This window comes from Folsomia candida, unplaced genomic scaffold (assembly GCF_002217175.1).
Source record: "Folsomia candida strain VU population unplaced genomic scaffold, ASM221717v1 Fcan01_Sc002, whole genome shotgun sequence".
Taxonomy (NCBI): Eukaryota; Metazoa; Arthropoda; class Collembola; order Entomobryomorpha; family Isotomidae; genus Folsomia; species Folsomia candida.
Genome location: NW_019091194.1, coordinates 4,011,196 through 4,026,481, shown reverse-complemented (window position 1 = coordinate 4,026,481; position 15,286 = coordinate 4,011,196). Strand labels below are relative to the sequence as shown.

Genomic DNA, 15,286 nt, shown 5'->3' with positions numbered 1-15,286 from the left:
TAGTTTCTTCTTGTCCATATTACCAACCATTACATAACTGAAGGGCAATCTGGGTGATGTAAGTAAGTAGTAAACATATTTTGAAAACTTGATGTGAAGTGGATGAAGAAATGCGCTGGTAAAAGTTCGCAGTTTTGAGATTTGTTTGCAGAAATTTGAGAAATGTGGTCCGCATTCATGAATAGAGAACTTAATCTATTATTTATCTAGTAGATTTCCAATAATGCGATTCTGCATTCTGCATTAGAAGTCTATGAAAATTTAGATCGATCAAGATTCAACCTGAATCATTAAAAAGCCCAATAAATCATATACTGATACGCAACTAAAGCTGCACGTTAACTGAATTTTTACAGATAATTTGAGATTTGCTGAATAAAAATTATGCGCATTTTTTTTATTACTGGTCAAGGTACATAAATAAGTCAACCCATAAAACTCTTGGTTACATATATATCTATATCGCAGCAAAAGCACGTGATTTTCCCAAGTATAGAACGAACCAATCTTGGCATTTACCCCACGTCCACATTTGTAATTCGTATAATAATGCACTCGCCCCGCACACGTCGTTTCTTGACCCACTCACAAATTGTTCTTGTAGTAGTGCATCCAGGGCAGAATACTGAAAAGGACGATGACAGCCACAACAATGACGGGAGTCCAGAAGAATGTACATTTTAGTTCGGATTCACGCTCCTCCACGTCCTGCGAATGCATTGTACATTGTAAGAAGAAGAGTACGTTTACGTAGGTATGATTTGTTGTGTAATTTTGTAAGGCTTTCTCGGATCAGGTTTGTGCTCATGATTTATTATCATCATCTGACTCACCAGAGCAGTGGCTGCCGAGATCAACACGGCTTTACCCTCAGGTCCTAGGGAATCATCAATCGTTGACACGCCATAGCTGGAAACATCGCCACGAAATCCGCGGAACAGCTCGATCGTCCCCATCTTTTCGCCGGCCTCGTTTTGAATCTGGGGAAAAAATTATTTTATTTTCTAGAGAAAAATTCACAGGGCAGGCTCGTTTAGCCCGAGTCAGGTTGTTATTTATAATTGAGGTGGGTAGAATACGACCACTACAACTTTTGTATTTTTTAACACATTTTGTTCATCTTCGGACTTGACTCCTATTTTTGCATGTTCTACGTGTGTGCAAAATTTTAAATCGATAAGATAAGTTTTACGAGCATAATCGATAGACAGACAGACAGACGGACAACCATGAAGGGCGTATAAGCCCTGACTCGGGCTAAAACCAGGATACGAAATTTTATTCGAATATATTTTTCCTTACCAGAAATGCCGTCGTTCTAATCTTCCTACACGTCAATTTCTGAGTGTACGAGAGATCATTGTCTCTCTTCCTAAGGTAAATTTCTATCGGGAGTAAAACATCGGAATGAGTCTCAATCCAACCAATCTCATTCTGCGAGGAGGACGCTTTCACCCCGAATTTCCGTCTCTAGACATAAAACGTGAAATAAAATAAAATAAAATTCCAAATAAAATGAAAATAAAAGCCGGTTGTTAAAATTCGGGCGTTGTGGTTGTTGGTAAACCCACTTTATTGGTTCTAAAACATGCCACTAGTGACGGGTATTCGAGGATAAATGCTGAATTCCTAAATTTCTTTGTTGGTATTTTGAGATCATTTTGAGTAGATTTCGTTCCCTGGACGGTTTTACTTGCCACGTCGAATTCTTCCATTTCCTCAGTCATTTCATTTTCGGGGGGATAAGATCGGGAGAAAAAATGGATTGATTTCGTCGACGGGAGGAAAGGTGATAAGAGGCAACAGCTCGGCGAGGATGATGACCATGAAGGATTATTTTGGCAACAAAAGTTCAGCTCGGATTGGGAGACGCGATGCTTCCCAAGCATGAAATCGTCCTCGTATTGCACGCTCACTTTGTACCCGGTGCAGCATAAAGCTCCTGAAATTTTAGTGCCGGTGGTCATGTTACAAAATTGTGTTTGTTTTCCAAATATCCTGTGCTAAAATATTTGCAATGCAAATTTTGCATACCTGTCCGGATGAGATCAAATCGTACAAATTCGTCCAGTATGAGTAAGGATGAGTTTTGGTCGTCTAAAAATGGTGCGTTTTCCCCTTCATCGAACCCATTAATAGACAAACGCATACGATTATTAGTATCTGGGTCAGTTTTAGCATCACTAATCATCACACTCCGACAACTTTTAGGACAAACAATCACATTTAAGTTATGGGACCCGATTTGCACTTGAGACTTGCCATTTTTATAGGGATCACTCTCCGTGATGAGAACATGGCACAATTCCTCGTTGTCTTCGTCATCTTCTTCCCTCACTTCAGATATGGGTTCTAGTTTGGTGAGCATTTCGACTCAATAAAGCTCGAAATTTTAGTTCCAATAAATTGATTCTTTGTCAAAGTCAATATTTAAAAGGGTAAATACACCTGTGTTGATAGTGCATTATTATCTACGCTGCTATGCTGGTAGTACAAAACAAATGCACATTCACCACTAAATAGTAACTCTGCAAAAACTGAGTGTTGTTACACAGGACACAGACACCAGAGTACGTACGTACAACCCCTCATCATAATTATGTATTATGTGCAAACTATGCTAAACTCTATAAACTTGAGATTTGCAAGGGAAACTTTACGTCCTTATGCAGCCATCAAACCAAACCACGCAGTTGTGTCGTCTCGAATGAACAACTAGCTTTTTTTTGCTTTGATGATAATACTACGACTCGTAACTAACTAACTACATAAACGGTCGACTAGTCGTTTCGTTGTTGTTATAACCCTTTTCTTTAGCGTGGGTTGACTTTTAACCAGTTCTTATTCTCCTGTGTATGCATGCATGCCATTCATTCATCACAATGATGATGATGATGACTAATGCAATGCAATGCAAGAGATAAGGATAAGTAGTTTCTGTTTATTTATTTACTTGCTCATTTTATTTTACCATGTGCAACAAGTTAGTTAGCCACGAAAATAATAATGCAAGTCAGTATTACAATGCTATGTATATATGTACATATGTGTAAGGAGTGCAGCTTTGTATTGTGGTTAGACTTTATACTTATTTACATATTTCCATACTTGGACAGTGTCATTTAGTTACTTAATTCGGATAATCTGATATTATAAGACTTGAATTAATATCACGTAGTACAAAAAACCACACCACAAGTGTTTCGCTTGCATAAAGTAAGTAATTTCATTACTTCATTTAATTCCATGTAACGCGTATGGACATAAATAAGAAGCATGACAGAATGCCAAATTGGTGGACTGTAGGAGTGAAAATAATTGCAGAAAAATTGACAAAACTCATTACGCCAAATGTTCATCATAAGTTTCCTTTGTAAATATCATCATGTGATATTTAGGACTGTTCATTTCTACATAAATATTTTTGTGTCATCCTAATGACCCAATTACACACGAAGACCATCATTTCGTGTGAGAATGGGAGTGATTGTGTTATTGGTTTAGGATTATTGTGGTTTATGACTCAGTCAGTCCGCAGAGGAAACGTCACTTATTTACTTAAGGGTGACGACGATACATGTGTTTGTTTGTACATGCTTAAGTATGTAAATGATGGCAGTGCAGTGTGTAAAAAGTATATTAGGTAGGTTGCGAGTTAGCGGAAGTTCACGTAAACGCTAACGTAAACGTAAAATTTTGCTTCCCGCCACTGTTCGGCGGCGCCCATTTAAGGTTTACGTGAATTTTCTTTACGTTCACGTTATTTTGGACGTTAAATCAGCCCATTTAGCGTTCGTTTAACGTAACCATCCACGATTTACGTAAAGTTTTTTCACCATGCAAATTTAAGAAAAATGAACAACAGGCATGTATTTTTTGCGTTAATTATTGATAAATGCATTAAATATATGCTTATAATTAATTGAAGTGATATATAACTAATTTTGAAGCATTAAAACAAAAGTAAACTGATAATTTCTCATGAAAGGATTAAAAAATGACGAGGCTTTAAGTTAAACTAACTAAATAAATCTTCTGTTGCTTTTGTAGCAGTTTGCAAATTAAGAAATTAATTAGTAATTATGTAATTTATTATAGTATTATTTATTAAAACAACGTCAAGCTTCGATGGAGGAAAGGAAGTATGGAAAGTGAATGATATTACACAAAATGAAGAGCTGAAATAACAAAAGCATTATTTGAATTAATTAGAAACAAGTAAATTTATTGTTTATACAATACAGAAATAAAGCCTTAGTACATGGCATCTAGATTTTCTTATACACACAATTTCATGGAAAATATAAATAATGCTCAAGATCTGGCATTGCTTCACAAAAGTTATCCGAAGTTTGGCTGCCGTGATGAAAAATCCGTGACTACAATGAGTAGGAGGAAAAAGTTACATCAAGTCGACGTATCTGTGAATGAAATAATTAACTGATTTAGTGAATTGACTTGCTCTAGATTGATAAAATATGGTCCCCTTACCTGTTGGGATATGCAATCCTTAGAGTAATGCACAAAGGGTCTCCGCCGACAAGCAATCCCGCCCCGAAGTTTAAGGGCGCATTTAGGTTTCAAACTTATTTTGCAAAAGCGAAAGTTAAGGAAAAAGAACTCGTTCATCATTGAGTTTAATTTAAAAATTTTAATTCTTTTAATTGATTAATTTTAATTATTTGAAGGAAGAATGTCCTCTATTTCGAAGTCGGTCAATTCAGAGAGTAAATTTACTATTTGTTTTGAAAACACTGGCATTTCAAGCTAGTTTATAATAAGATAAATTAAATAATTACAATAAGCAAAATATTGCATGAAGAATGTAAACAAACCATTGAAATGAAATTCAAATTCAGCGCACACGTTTACGTTCACGTTAATTCGCACACGCAAAATTCGTACACCCCGTAAACGTTAACGTTAACGCCAAATTTTACGTTTACGTTAGCGTTTACGTGAACTCCCGCTAACTCGCAACCTACCTATTATTGCCTCAGACCCCAATATCTACCAACCTACTCATTATCACATTTTAGTCTATGTAAACATGCAGCAATAAGTACTGCTCAATGCCTTGCAGCTTCCACGGGTGCTTACATATGAAGTTAGAATGATGATGATCACTATATCCAGGGCAGGTGCACGGTGTGCCGAACATTAGGAAAAACAGACAAATTATTTTCAGGATCGAACCCTAGTCGGGGCATTATTTTTGTTTGTATTTTTGTTAACTTTTTAAGGGTGGAAGGTTCAGAAACAACAATCCCTTTGCCCAATAACGACCTAGTGGCTGTGTGTACGGAACGAAAAGTGAGAAATATCAAATTTTCGTACTTTTCGTTCCGTACACACGGCCACCAGGTCGTTATTGGGCAAAGGGATAGTGGTTTCTGAACCCTCCACCCTTAAAAAGTTAACAAAAATACAAACAAAAATAATGCCCCGACTGGGGCTCGATCCTGAAAATAATTTGTCCGTTTTTCCTAATGTTCGGCACACCGTGCACCTGCCCTGGATATAGTGAGCATCATCATTCTAACTTCATATGTAAGCACCCGTGGAAGCTGCAAGGCATTGAGCAGTATGAGAAGTTAAATACAATTAAAGACTAAAGGTCATTAGGCGGCGTGGAAGGGAAAGTTATGCACGATAATGCATATTCTAATCGTAAACACGAATGCAATTACGTACGCATTCGATTATCACCGGATGATAAGAACAATTGAAATCGTAGAATGACACAATTTACAAAATCTAAAAGTAGTACCAAATCCCTATAAAAGTTCCCTACTTTTCGTTTCGTTACTTCCACTAAAACTGCACCATTTCCGGAGAAGAGAAAACATCCTCGCATTTTCCCATAATGGTGATAGCGTGTCATTACATTACATTTATGGCAATGTTTTAACACAAGTTTACTCTCCCTGAATGCAATAACTGCACGGATTCTCTCGCTTTCTTTCATCTCAATTGACCACCCTTCCAGGAGATAACGGGGTTATTATATTATTCTTGTTTACGTATCTCATCCCATCCCAGCAGTGGCCGCGGAAGCTGTGGGGGCATTAACATTGCAGGATAGGGGAGAGAGGGGTTTATATAACATGGGGAGATGATGGGGACATCGAATAACCGTGGGGACATTGTCCCTCTGTCCCCGCCGGACGCCACTGACGATAAGAACATACGTGGTCTCGTCCACTTTTATTTTATATCGTCCCCTTCCCCTCTTTGATTCAATATGTGTAATGAGATCGGAGTAAAGTTTAAAAAAATTGTGCTCTCTCCGCCTCGTTAAGTTGGACCATCTGCTTTAAAAAAAGGTCTCGCAAAGGTCCAGTCTTCTGGACGAAGCTAGGTCACATCAAATCGCGTCACGCTTCATGTCACTCAGTTCTGGGCAAATTCCAAGAAGCAATTTCCACTCGTATGCTCTCTCCTTTCATCTCTGCCTCTCGCTTAGGAGAAGAAGATGGAACAGAATTCTAAACATTAAAGTGTAGTCGATTGGATTGGAGAAAAAAGAGATTCAATAAAATAAAACAGAGTAAAATGTCTCCCTGGAGAGAAAAGGTCTTTTCCTCCTCCCTCTCTCCGGAAGAGAGGCGTGCATTCCTCTCATGATGAGAATGAGAATATGCGAATAACAGCCACACAATAAGGGCACATAGCAGGGACGATGATGCGGTGAACTGGCTGGTATTCAAGTCGTGGAACCTTTTACACTTGACTAGAGAGCAAGAGAAAGTTTCTGGAGAAAGGAAATGGTTGAGTGGTGGTTATGTGTATCATACACTTGACTCGACTTTCACCTAATTTACGAGACGATCACCACCACAAGCGTGCCTTCATGAGATGAGGCTACGTAGAGTATAAAATTGAATGAAATGTAATCTAATACGATATGCTGTTCCGTATATTTATCTGCTCCCGAACTGACTGGGTGGATGATGTCATGTCGGAAATCATGAGGTTTCTTCATGATGAGATTCCCTTCTTGACCATAAAATCAGAAAGGACACTTTATCATATTTCATTCACCTTGATATGAATATGGTCAGACATTTATTTCTTCAAAGAAAAACATAAATATGACGCACACACACAAACAAAATGGTATCTTGCCTGCCATATTTTACGTAATCAGATGGGATTTTGCGACACATTTCATTCCATTCTGCACGAGTGACAGGAAGACATTTTCTATTCACAAGGAGGAAAAGGGAAGTGATCTGGGGACAAGGTCTTCTTCTTTTTTTCCTTCTTATTCTCAACACGAGTTGACATGATAAAACAAAACAAGAAGGGAAAAAAACAATGAAAACAAAAGTGATTTGGCCAGTCTGTCGCTTTCCCTGTCGTCCCGATACAAACAGGACACTTACTTTTGGACTAGAATTACTACTACTACATTTTCAGAATGTGGGCAAAATGCCCGAACCGAAGAAACAATGAGGGAAAGCAAATTGAGAAAAACACTTGACTTCAGGACAGTTCGGGGATAGAAAAGTGGAGAAAAAATCATAAATTTATATGCGAATCGTATTTTATTTCGGATTTTCTTCAACTCTTTACAAAACATGGTAAAGATTGAATTCGAATTTATTTTTATTTTTTTTTATATATATAAACTATTTCCTGCATAGTTAACTCTTGTTTTACATAAACTGTTTGTGTGTATATATTTATAGTAACAATTTTCTTTCAAGTATTTATGATTCAGTAGTTTGACAAATAAATACAAATTTTTTTTCTTAACAAAATTAAGCATAAATCAAATATTTGCACACTTTTCGTCTCCGTTGCACAATTTGTTTCACCAACTCGTCCATCAGTACAAATTATTTTTATTATCAAATATTTTTTTAACCAGCTCCGAAAAATTATCATATATTTTTTGTGACTCATAAATATGTATGTATGAATTACAGTATTATTTTATGGCATAATCTCAGTTTTCCTTTCTTCACGTGGAATAAATTGTCCTGCATTTCATTCTTCGTATTGGTTTTTTAGGGATTTGTTTGTGTAACTGGCAGACTTTGTTCTATTGGATTCGTTATTAGGATAGAGATTTTAGAGGTAATATGTAAGGTAATATAGAGGCATGGATATTAAGAGGTCGAATAATTTTGATAAAGTCTGATCAAAAATTTGTTTTTAGCACATTTTGAACACAGTACAATTTTTTAGTCAAATATTGGTTAGATTTTGATTCGGAATTGTAAAGTGTAGTAAACTGGATATTAAATGTATCAACGATATTGATGATTGATGATTAAAGGTAATAAATATCTACATATTGGTGCAAGAATTAGTAGGTGAAAGTTAGTTTTTTTCGAACAGGAAGGAATGGTTGGAACATCGATAAGTAAGTAAAGAGCATTTCTTATTATACATAAAGTGAACGAGTTATGTACTGTGCGGGTGGAGCTTAAACCTACGGCCTCCTGAAGTACCTTGTGCTGAGACTAGGGTTTCTCGTGAGTTTAGCTCCATTCGCACAGCACATAACTAACTCACTTCAAGTATAGTAAATATTTATATAAGTAGGTTTTTCTAGTAATCATTAAGTATTATTTCAATTCCTCGTCGTCGTCTCTTAATCAGTAAGGATTGTTTTAAGGAATGAGTGAGTGAGTCATTTTGGCATGTAAGGTATAGTTTTGTCATGGACGTGTGTATGTATTTCTTGGGGTTTGTAGCCATGTATCTACGACGCATTGAGGATATTTTTTTATAGAAGACACAATATCCACGCCGCCACAGAAGAGCCCGCAATACAACAGAGGCACATTCCAAAGCAAGTGTTCAACTTTTCGGCGAATGCGATGTGCTAAATTAAAGACACAAAAAGAGGTGACATGATGCAGTTAATGTCGTGGATAAGATGAATAAATTATTTCTGGTAAGTTGCACTCACGAGATTTATAGCAAATATGATGAAAAGAGCCTTAAAATTGGAACTGAGCTCGGTCTCTTTTACAAAGGTCACTGCAAAAACAGAATAATATAGTGCGGTTGGTTGTACTTAAATGTGGATTTTTGGAGGAACATATTTATGTTTACATATGCACTGTCCACTAATTTTACCTTTGTAAGCCGTTCGACAGTCTAATCCAATCGTGGACACTTTAGCGACAACTTCAGAATTTTCTTTAATCTGAAATGCGTACAAATCCCGTTATAAAAGCTTGCCAATAACTCCTAATATGTAAATTAGCCATTATGTAAATACTAACCAAAAGTTCAGAATGTGTCATAAGTGTTTCCACCGAGAACTGGATTTTTTCACTGTTTTCATCCCCCATTCCCCCGTCCTTCCGACAAGTGAGGACAAATCTTCTATTACACTTACAAGGTCCGAACGCAGTCTTTACTATAGATCCAAAGTTATCCCCGTTCGTCAGCGAGATTTTAGCTTCCAAATTCTGCACAAATTAGCAAAAAAAATCAAACCCCTATTTCTCACACTTTTTGCAATATTTACCTGATACCACGAGCAACAGTACGGAGTAATCGTGTGCAGCTGGAGTATCGACCTTCCCTCCAACGTTTGGAGAGACAGCGACCTCGAACTCGTCCCCTCGGAGGGGACGCATTTCAACAAGGGGCGAGTATTTTCTATCTCCAGCTTCACCTCGTGACAACTCCCGCTTTTCGGCGAGGTCGTGATGACCTCCGACGTAGGTGCGCCCGCCTTCGTGGGAAGATCTCCGACCGAAATTGTAAACCCGATTTTGCTCACTTCGGGTGAAAATACTGCAATTAAACAAATTAAGTATGTAAATTAATTACACATTAAATAGATAATAATATTCCGAAGAGGGACATACATAATTTCATTCACGCATGCCTGAACAAGTTGACATTTATCGTACTGCGTTAATTTCCTAGTAAACTACATGACACGCTTAATTACCTCCGTGACCTTTAAAATTACTGCGTTTTGGGAATTCTTCCCTCCTTTACTTTACTCATGAATAGTTAAGCCACGATATACTTATAGCATGCAAATCCTCTTTTGTCCCAAATATGCGGCACACCTCGCGTATTTGTCTTTTCTCCTTGGAGAAAACTTGTGACTGGTTGGGAAGTAAATTGGTTCGCATTACGAGTGCCTACCCGTATAATCAGTATACCGAGTGGAAACTTTGTTGCCCAAGAAAACAATAAGTAGGAGTTGATTAACATTATGGAAATGAATGTATTTATCTCCATTCCAGTCGGACTAGGAGAACGCCACTCAATCTCAAAGTTCAACCCAAAGTCAGGAATAATTTATTTTCGGGGGAAAGTAGCGGACCAAGTAGGAATGTAAAGTTGAAGAAACAGGTGAAAGTTGGTTGGATTGAGATTTGTCTCCCGTGGATTGGATTGGATTACAAGTACTGCAACTAAACCAGACCAAAAGATGTACGCAGTATGTGGCGCTATATTTACAGGGATCAACTTCAACTTGAGATTCTGCGAACGCATTTATATTTAAGGGAAAGTTACACTTTTCTGTACAGGGGAAAGGAAGGAGGGGGATAGCGGAATTGGTCTCGTGGGAGCGATCCAATCATTCTACTTTTACCTGGATGGATGGATGGAGTGGACGAGGGCAGGAGGAAAAAGACTACGTAGTTTTGAAGATCTGCTACTTTTCGTAGTAGATTTGATACTAGGCTCAAGTCAGGGTATTGCTACGTGTTATTAACGGATGGGAAACTGTATTGTATTTAAATCTTGCAAATTTCTTGCGAAAAGTTTGCGAATAAATTCGTGTATGCACATACATGCACCTACTTGAAAATAGTCGTCTAAACTTTCCAGTACCGATAATGAATGCAATTTTGATGTTCGCTTATCTATCTGTCCATCACAAATTGAACACAATTAATCGATGAATTAACATATGAAAGTACCAAATTTCCGAACCACATAGTCAAAAATCAATAATTCCATTTTTAAAATACTAAAATCCACTAAATTCTGAAAATCACAAACACTAATTATGTACAAAAACCAATCACTAACTTTTATCAGGTTGGACAAGGACGGAGGAGACATTTGCCAAAACTTCCAGTCCAGGGAGGGAAGGTGGACCAGTGTGATGACCATGCGGGTGGGTTGGACCGGTGGGTGGGGAATTCAGCGAGGATTTGACCGAGGATGGCGACAACACCGAGTTGACACTGTTCGCACCCGACGCCGTCGTGGCGACAGGATTATTCTCCTCCGCAGAATTTCCCCTCGTCGTCGGAGCGTGACCTTCCTTACTGTGCGACTTCTTCGGCTGATTGCGACGTGCGTTGGGTGGCTTCATGATCATGGCGTGATGTTCGCTGGAGAGTGAATTTAAATATTAAATCATGCCTTACACGTATGAATAAATTACACTTTTACCTGTTGGCTATCGCATTATAACTCCCGATGATCGCGTTGGTATACATTTTTGTACTATTTTTTTTACCCCCAAAATATGTAAATAGTATCAAATTCGGTTAAAAATATGGCAAACTTTCTCCCCAACTTTCTCCCAAGTTACATATTTGATAAAGTCTTTATCTTAAAAATTTGGCATCCAAATCACACCACGAGTAACAACAATTGTACACCTAATTGTACCATTTTTCTCTCTCCTTACTCCAGTACGAGAATCACTTTCACATTCTCCCCACAACTTTCACTCCCCACCAAGTCTCTCTTTCTCTCTCTGGAAAATGAATACTGTTGAAAATTACGCCTCCTCTGTTTTTTCCAAAATTTGCTTTCACTTCTGGAGAAAGTGGGATTTGAGTCTTGTTTTGACCAGGGTGTATAGAAGACTCTGCCAACTCGTTGGATGGTTGAATGGCCAAGACTCTTTTTCACCGTACCGTGTTTGAAGAAAGCCAGCCTAGCAGTAGTCCTTTGGTGGATGGAGAGAGCAGTAAAACGTGTTGGACAAGTATCGATCCGTAGACAACTGAAGCTAGCAGAACTACTTTCATCTCCTCATCTTCGTCTCAAACCATCCCAACCAACCCAACCCGTGCATCCGTTCCCATGAATGCTGAATGTACGTGGTAGGCTTGCTATATGCTCAAGGCAGACGGAAAGCAGTGGCAGGCAAGTAAATCGGAGAGGAGGACGGAGAGCACACCGGAGTTGTACAGCAAACCACCCGGGTAAAAGGCTTACCGGAGAGAAAACCTTAGTTTACTTGGGTAGAGAATGTGCAGTAGTTTCGCCAATATGAATGGGTTGTTGGCCTAATACCACTACTACCCCATGCATATAGTAACTAGCTAAATTGCGTCTTCTCAATTCGTATGCTAGTGCTATAACAGAGATAGAGAGAGACTACGAGGCTGGGGAAATGAATTTGAATTTAACGTCCTGAGAAATAAACTCGACGGTAAGAAACGTATGAGCACGAAAAAAATGAGAAAGTCGATCAAATTTGCAAAACAAAGAAATAATGAATGCATACAAAACTTTAGTACTGCGTCATTTTCATACACAATAATAAATAAGAGGTCCAATTATTCCGACACGTTGGAGAAATAGAAAGGATCCAAATTTCGATGAAATTTCCATTTGACTCTCACCACAATAATAATGCTTTCAAAAGCCAACCAGAAACCAATCTTGGTTTCAAGTAGGAAGCTTTCCAATATTGCAAACTTTCACTGCTTTCTCCTGTGTTTACTTGATTCGGTTTACTTACTCCTCGTCCTCGTCGTGGTTGATGGCTGAGTAAAATTTTGCGGTTAAGAAAAATAGACTCAAAATGTGAGTTAGTGAAAGTAAGTGTGTGCATACGTCGGTTGGTGAGGAGGATTTTCTATGCGGTTTTGTATGCATGCTTGGTTGACGCCGGATTACTCATCCTCATGCCTCTCGTCGTCATTTTTGTGGGCATGAAATAAATTGAGACGACGACAGAGTGAGATGGATCATCATCATCGTCCTCACAAACAAGGAGTTGATGGCGAAGGTCGGAGGATGAATTTCCTCCTTCGTTGCTATTCCAGGTTGGCCTTTCTTCCTTCCTTCCGTATCGGGAATGCAGAATATTCTTTTTTTTCCGTCTCAAATAAACCGACGCATGATCTGAATGAGAGCAAAAGTTGTCGTAAAATTCACTAACTCAATTTAATGGGTGAATTCATTTCAGACCTCGAGCCAGGATATTGTGAAAGTGTGGATGACGCAGAAAGAGATGAGATGTGAATTGAACAGGTGAAATGAAAGCAGGCCAACAAACAAAGATGAGCCCACGTAGAAAAAAATGGACAATGGAGCATCGCTTTTCATCCGACTGATGAGTTTTCTTTCTTTTCTCTCTTTGGAAATAGTTTTGACTAGACAGACATCAACCTTTGCTCGGTTTGGAAGGTGTGGAAATTGTTTTATTCATTTTTGTTGCGTTTAGACAGGAGAAAGGGAGAAAAATTCGTATAGAATTGAATACATGCGGCGTAGAAAGGTAGAAAATGTGAGATTTTATTTATAAACGAAGAAGCTTTAAACATTAATGAACCAAGTATGCAGGAATTTGTCAGGATTTTTAAGTAAAAGTTGGCTCGCGTGGAAATTCTGATTGATTTGTTGATCGCAATTTTATGCAACACATGCCCGTCGTCAGTTCAGAGTTGCATGCATGTCGATATATTTATCTTTAAGTAGATTGTCAATCAGCAACTGATGGGAAAATCACATACGCACAAAACCTGCATGCATACACGACACGCGAATAACCAAGAGCCACGAAAATAAGGAGAAAATTGAACGCGATGCTTTCACCACCATGTAAACACGTAAAGCCTAAAATTTGTTAGGAACCAAGTTCGAATTAGTGTGTCACGACGAGCCGAATTAATAACATTGTGTATCAATCGATGTCAATTTACTTAAATGAATGACCTTGACAAACAATTAAGTTAATTACGTCATGAATAAGTCTGTCACCAATTAGAGGAGACATTCATTCATTTCATCACTATAGAAAAGATCGATATTTTTCAGAAAATTTTACTCTTGATCATTTGACATTTACTGGGAAAGCAGCCCTTCATAGATCGGAACTCTTCTCAGATTTATGACTTTGTTCAGAGTGAAACGCAATATATTCAAATAATTCAGCCACCTTTGTTAGTTAGTCAATGGCGTAAACAGTGTTGTAGAATAATGGATGACTTGACAGAAAAGTGGAAATATTGATCCAAAAAGTGGTCTCATCCTAAATCCGAAACCAAACCATACAACGTATCTACATTCATTTCATTCCACCACTTTTGTGCTATCCTTGCCAAATCCGTGTTCATTATGGATTGCAGATATTGGCGAATGCATGTAAAAAAAAGAAGTTGGGGTGGCGTTCCGAGACCACAACCCTGCCTACTTTCTCTGCTGCCTGCCTGTGTGATAACGAAGCATACAAAGATAGATACATACATAAATGCATTATTTGGCTCTTGCCTTCCATTAGATTATTTACGTGATGGGAAACAAATGGGAGATGCAATTCGGCTCAATATTATTATTATTCTTTTTGTTTTCCGAAATACTTGAGGGAAATGACTAGCTAGCTACAATTTGGTTGGACCAACTTTCTCTCGCTTTCACCTGTGGTCGTCCGTTTGTTCGGGTGGCACCTGTTATTTATTTTGCAACACGATTCGCAGAAAAACATGTTCTTTTCCCTAATGTATGTACGTGTTTCTGGGATGGATGGAAAACTTTTGCCGAATCTGCAAGTCCCGAATTTGTGGTATGGGAGCACGTTTCATATGAAACTTACATATTTACATCCATCAAAGTTTGATGGAATTACGTCCCAGGATAAGTCCTAGGTAAGCATGAACAAGGGCACAATTGTGGACTTTGTATTTATTATGAAATAATATATACGGAATGATGAAGAAACGGACGGAATACGGTGAAAGTTATCGTGATGAGCATTCATTCGGCATAAGCCTCGCAAATGGAAGCTTAACTTGCTACACCCACTCAAATATCTTTGCAATTAATTATGGTACAGCGGCATGTATGCCAGGGTCATATTCATTCGTGAGATATCAGATGCGTAGTTGGCTGGTTGTTGAATAAAAGAAAAAATTTTGGGTCAAGTTATTCGATCGATTGGAGGAATTTGCCGATTTGGACGCCTACTTTCCTATTTATTTCTATCTTTATTGGATCTGCTAAAGAGTATTTATGCTCTGTACGTAATAAATAAAATCGTCGCATTAAATTAATTACATAGGCGGGCCAGGTTTTGGTTTGGCATGGAAAAATGGGTGGAAATGGT

General features: G+C 38.2%; 2 protein-coding genes across 2 annotated transcripts; both read right to left on the bottom strand.

The window, feature by feature from the left end:
• Positions 1–360: 360 nt before the first annotated feature.
• On the bottom strand, positions 361–2,719 carry LOC110844410. The gene is made up of 5 exons (XM_022090602.2): positions 2,035–2,719; positions 1,572–1,942; positions 1,303–1,470; positions 834–980; positions 361–708 (listed from the first exon to the last, which is right to left on the bottom strand). Exons 1-5 carry the CDS (start codon positions 2,366–2,368, stop codon positions 586–588), a joined length of 1,143 nt encoding a protein of 380 aa, XP_021946294.1. The 5' UTR covers positions 2,369–2,719; the 3' UTR covers positions 361–585.
• Positions 2,720–7,847: 5,128 nt separating this feature from the next.
• On the bottom strand, positions 7,848–12,124 carry LOC118434478. The gene is made up of 7 exons (XM_035848147.1): positions 11,395–12,124; positions 11,026–11,333; positions 9,494–9,765; positions 9,246–9,434; positions 9,097–9,166; positions 8,927–8,997; positions 7,848–8,839 (listed from the first exon to the last, which is right to left on the bottom strand). The coding sequence occupies exons 1-7, from the start codon at positions 11,439–11,441 to the stop codon at positions 8,741–8,743; spliced, it is 1,056 nt and encodes a 351-aa protein (XP_035704040.1). The 5' UTR covers positions 11,442–12,124; the 3' UTR covers positions 7,848–8,740.
• Positions 12,125–15,286: the final 3,162 nt, after the last annotated feature.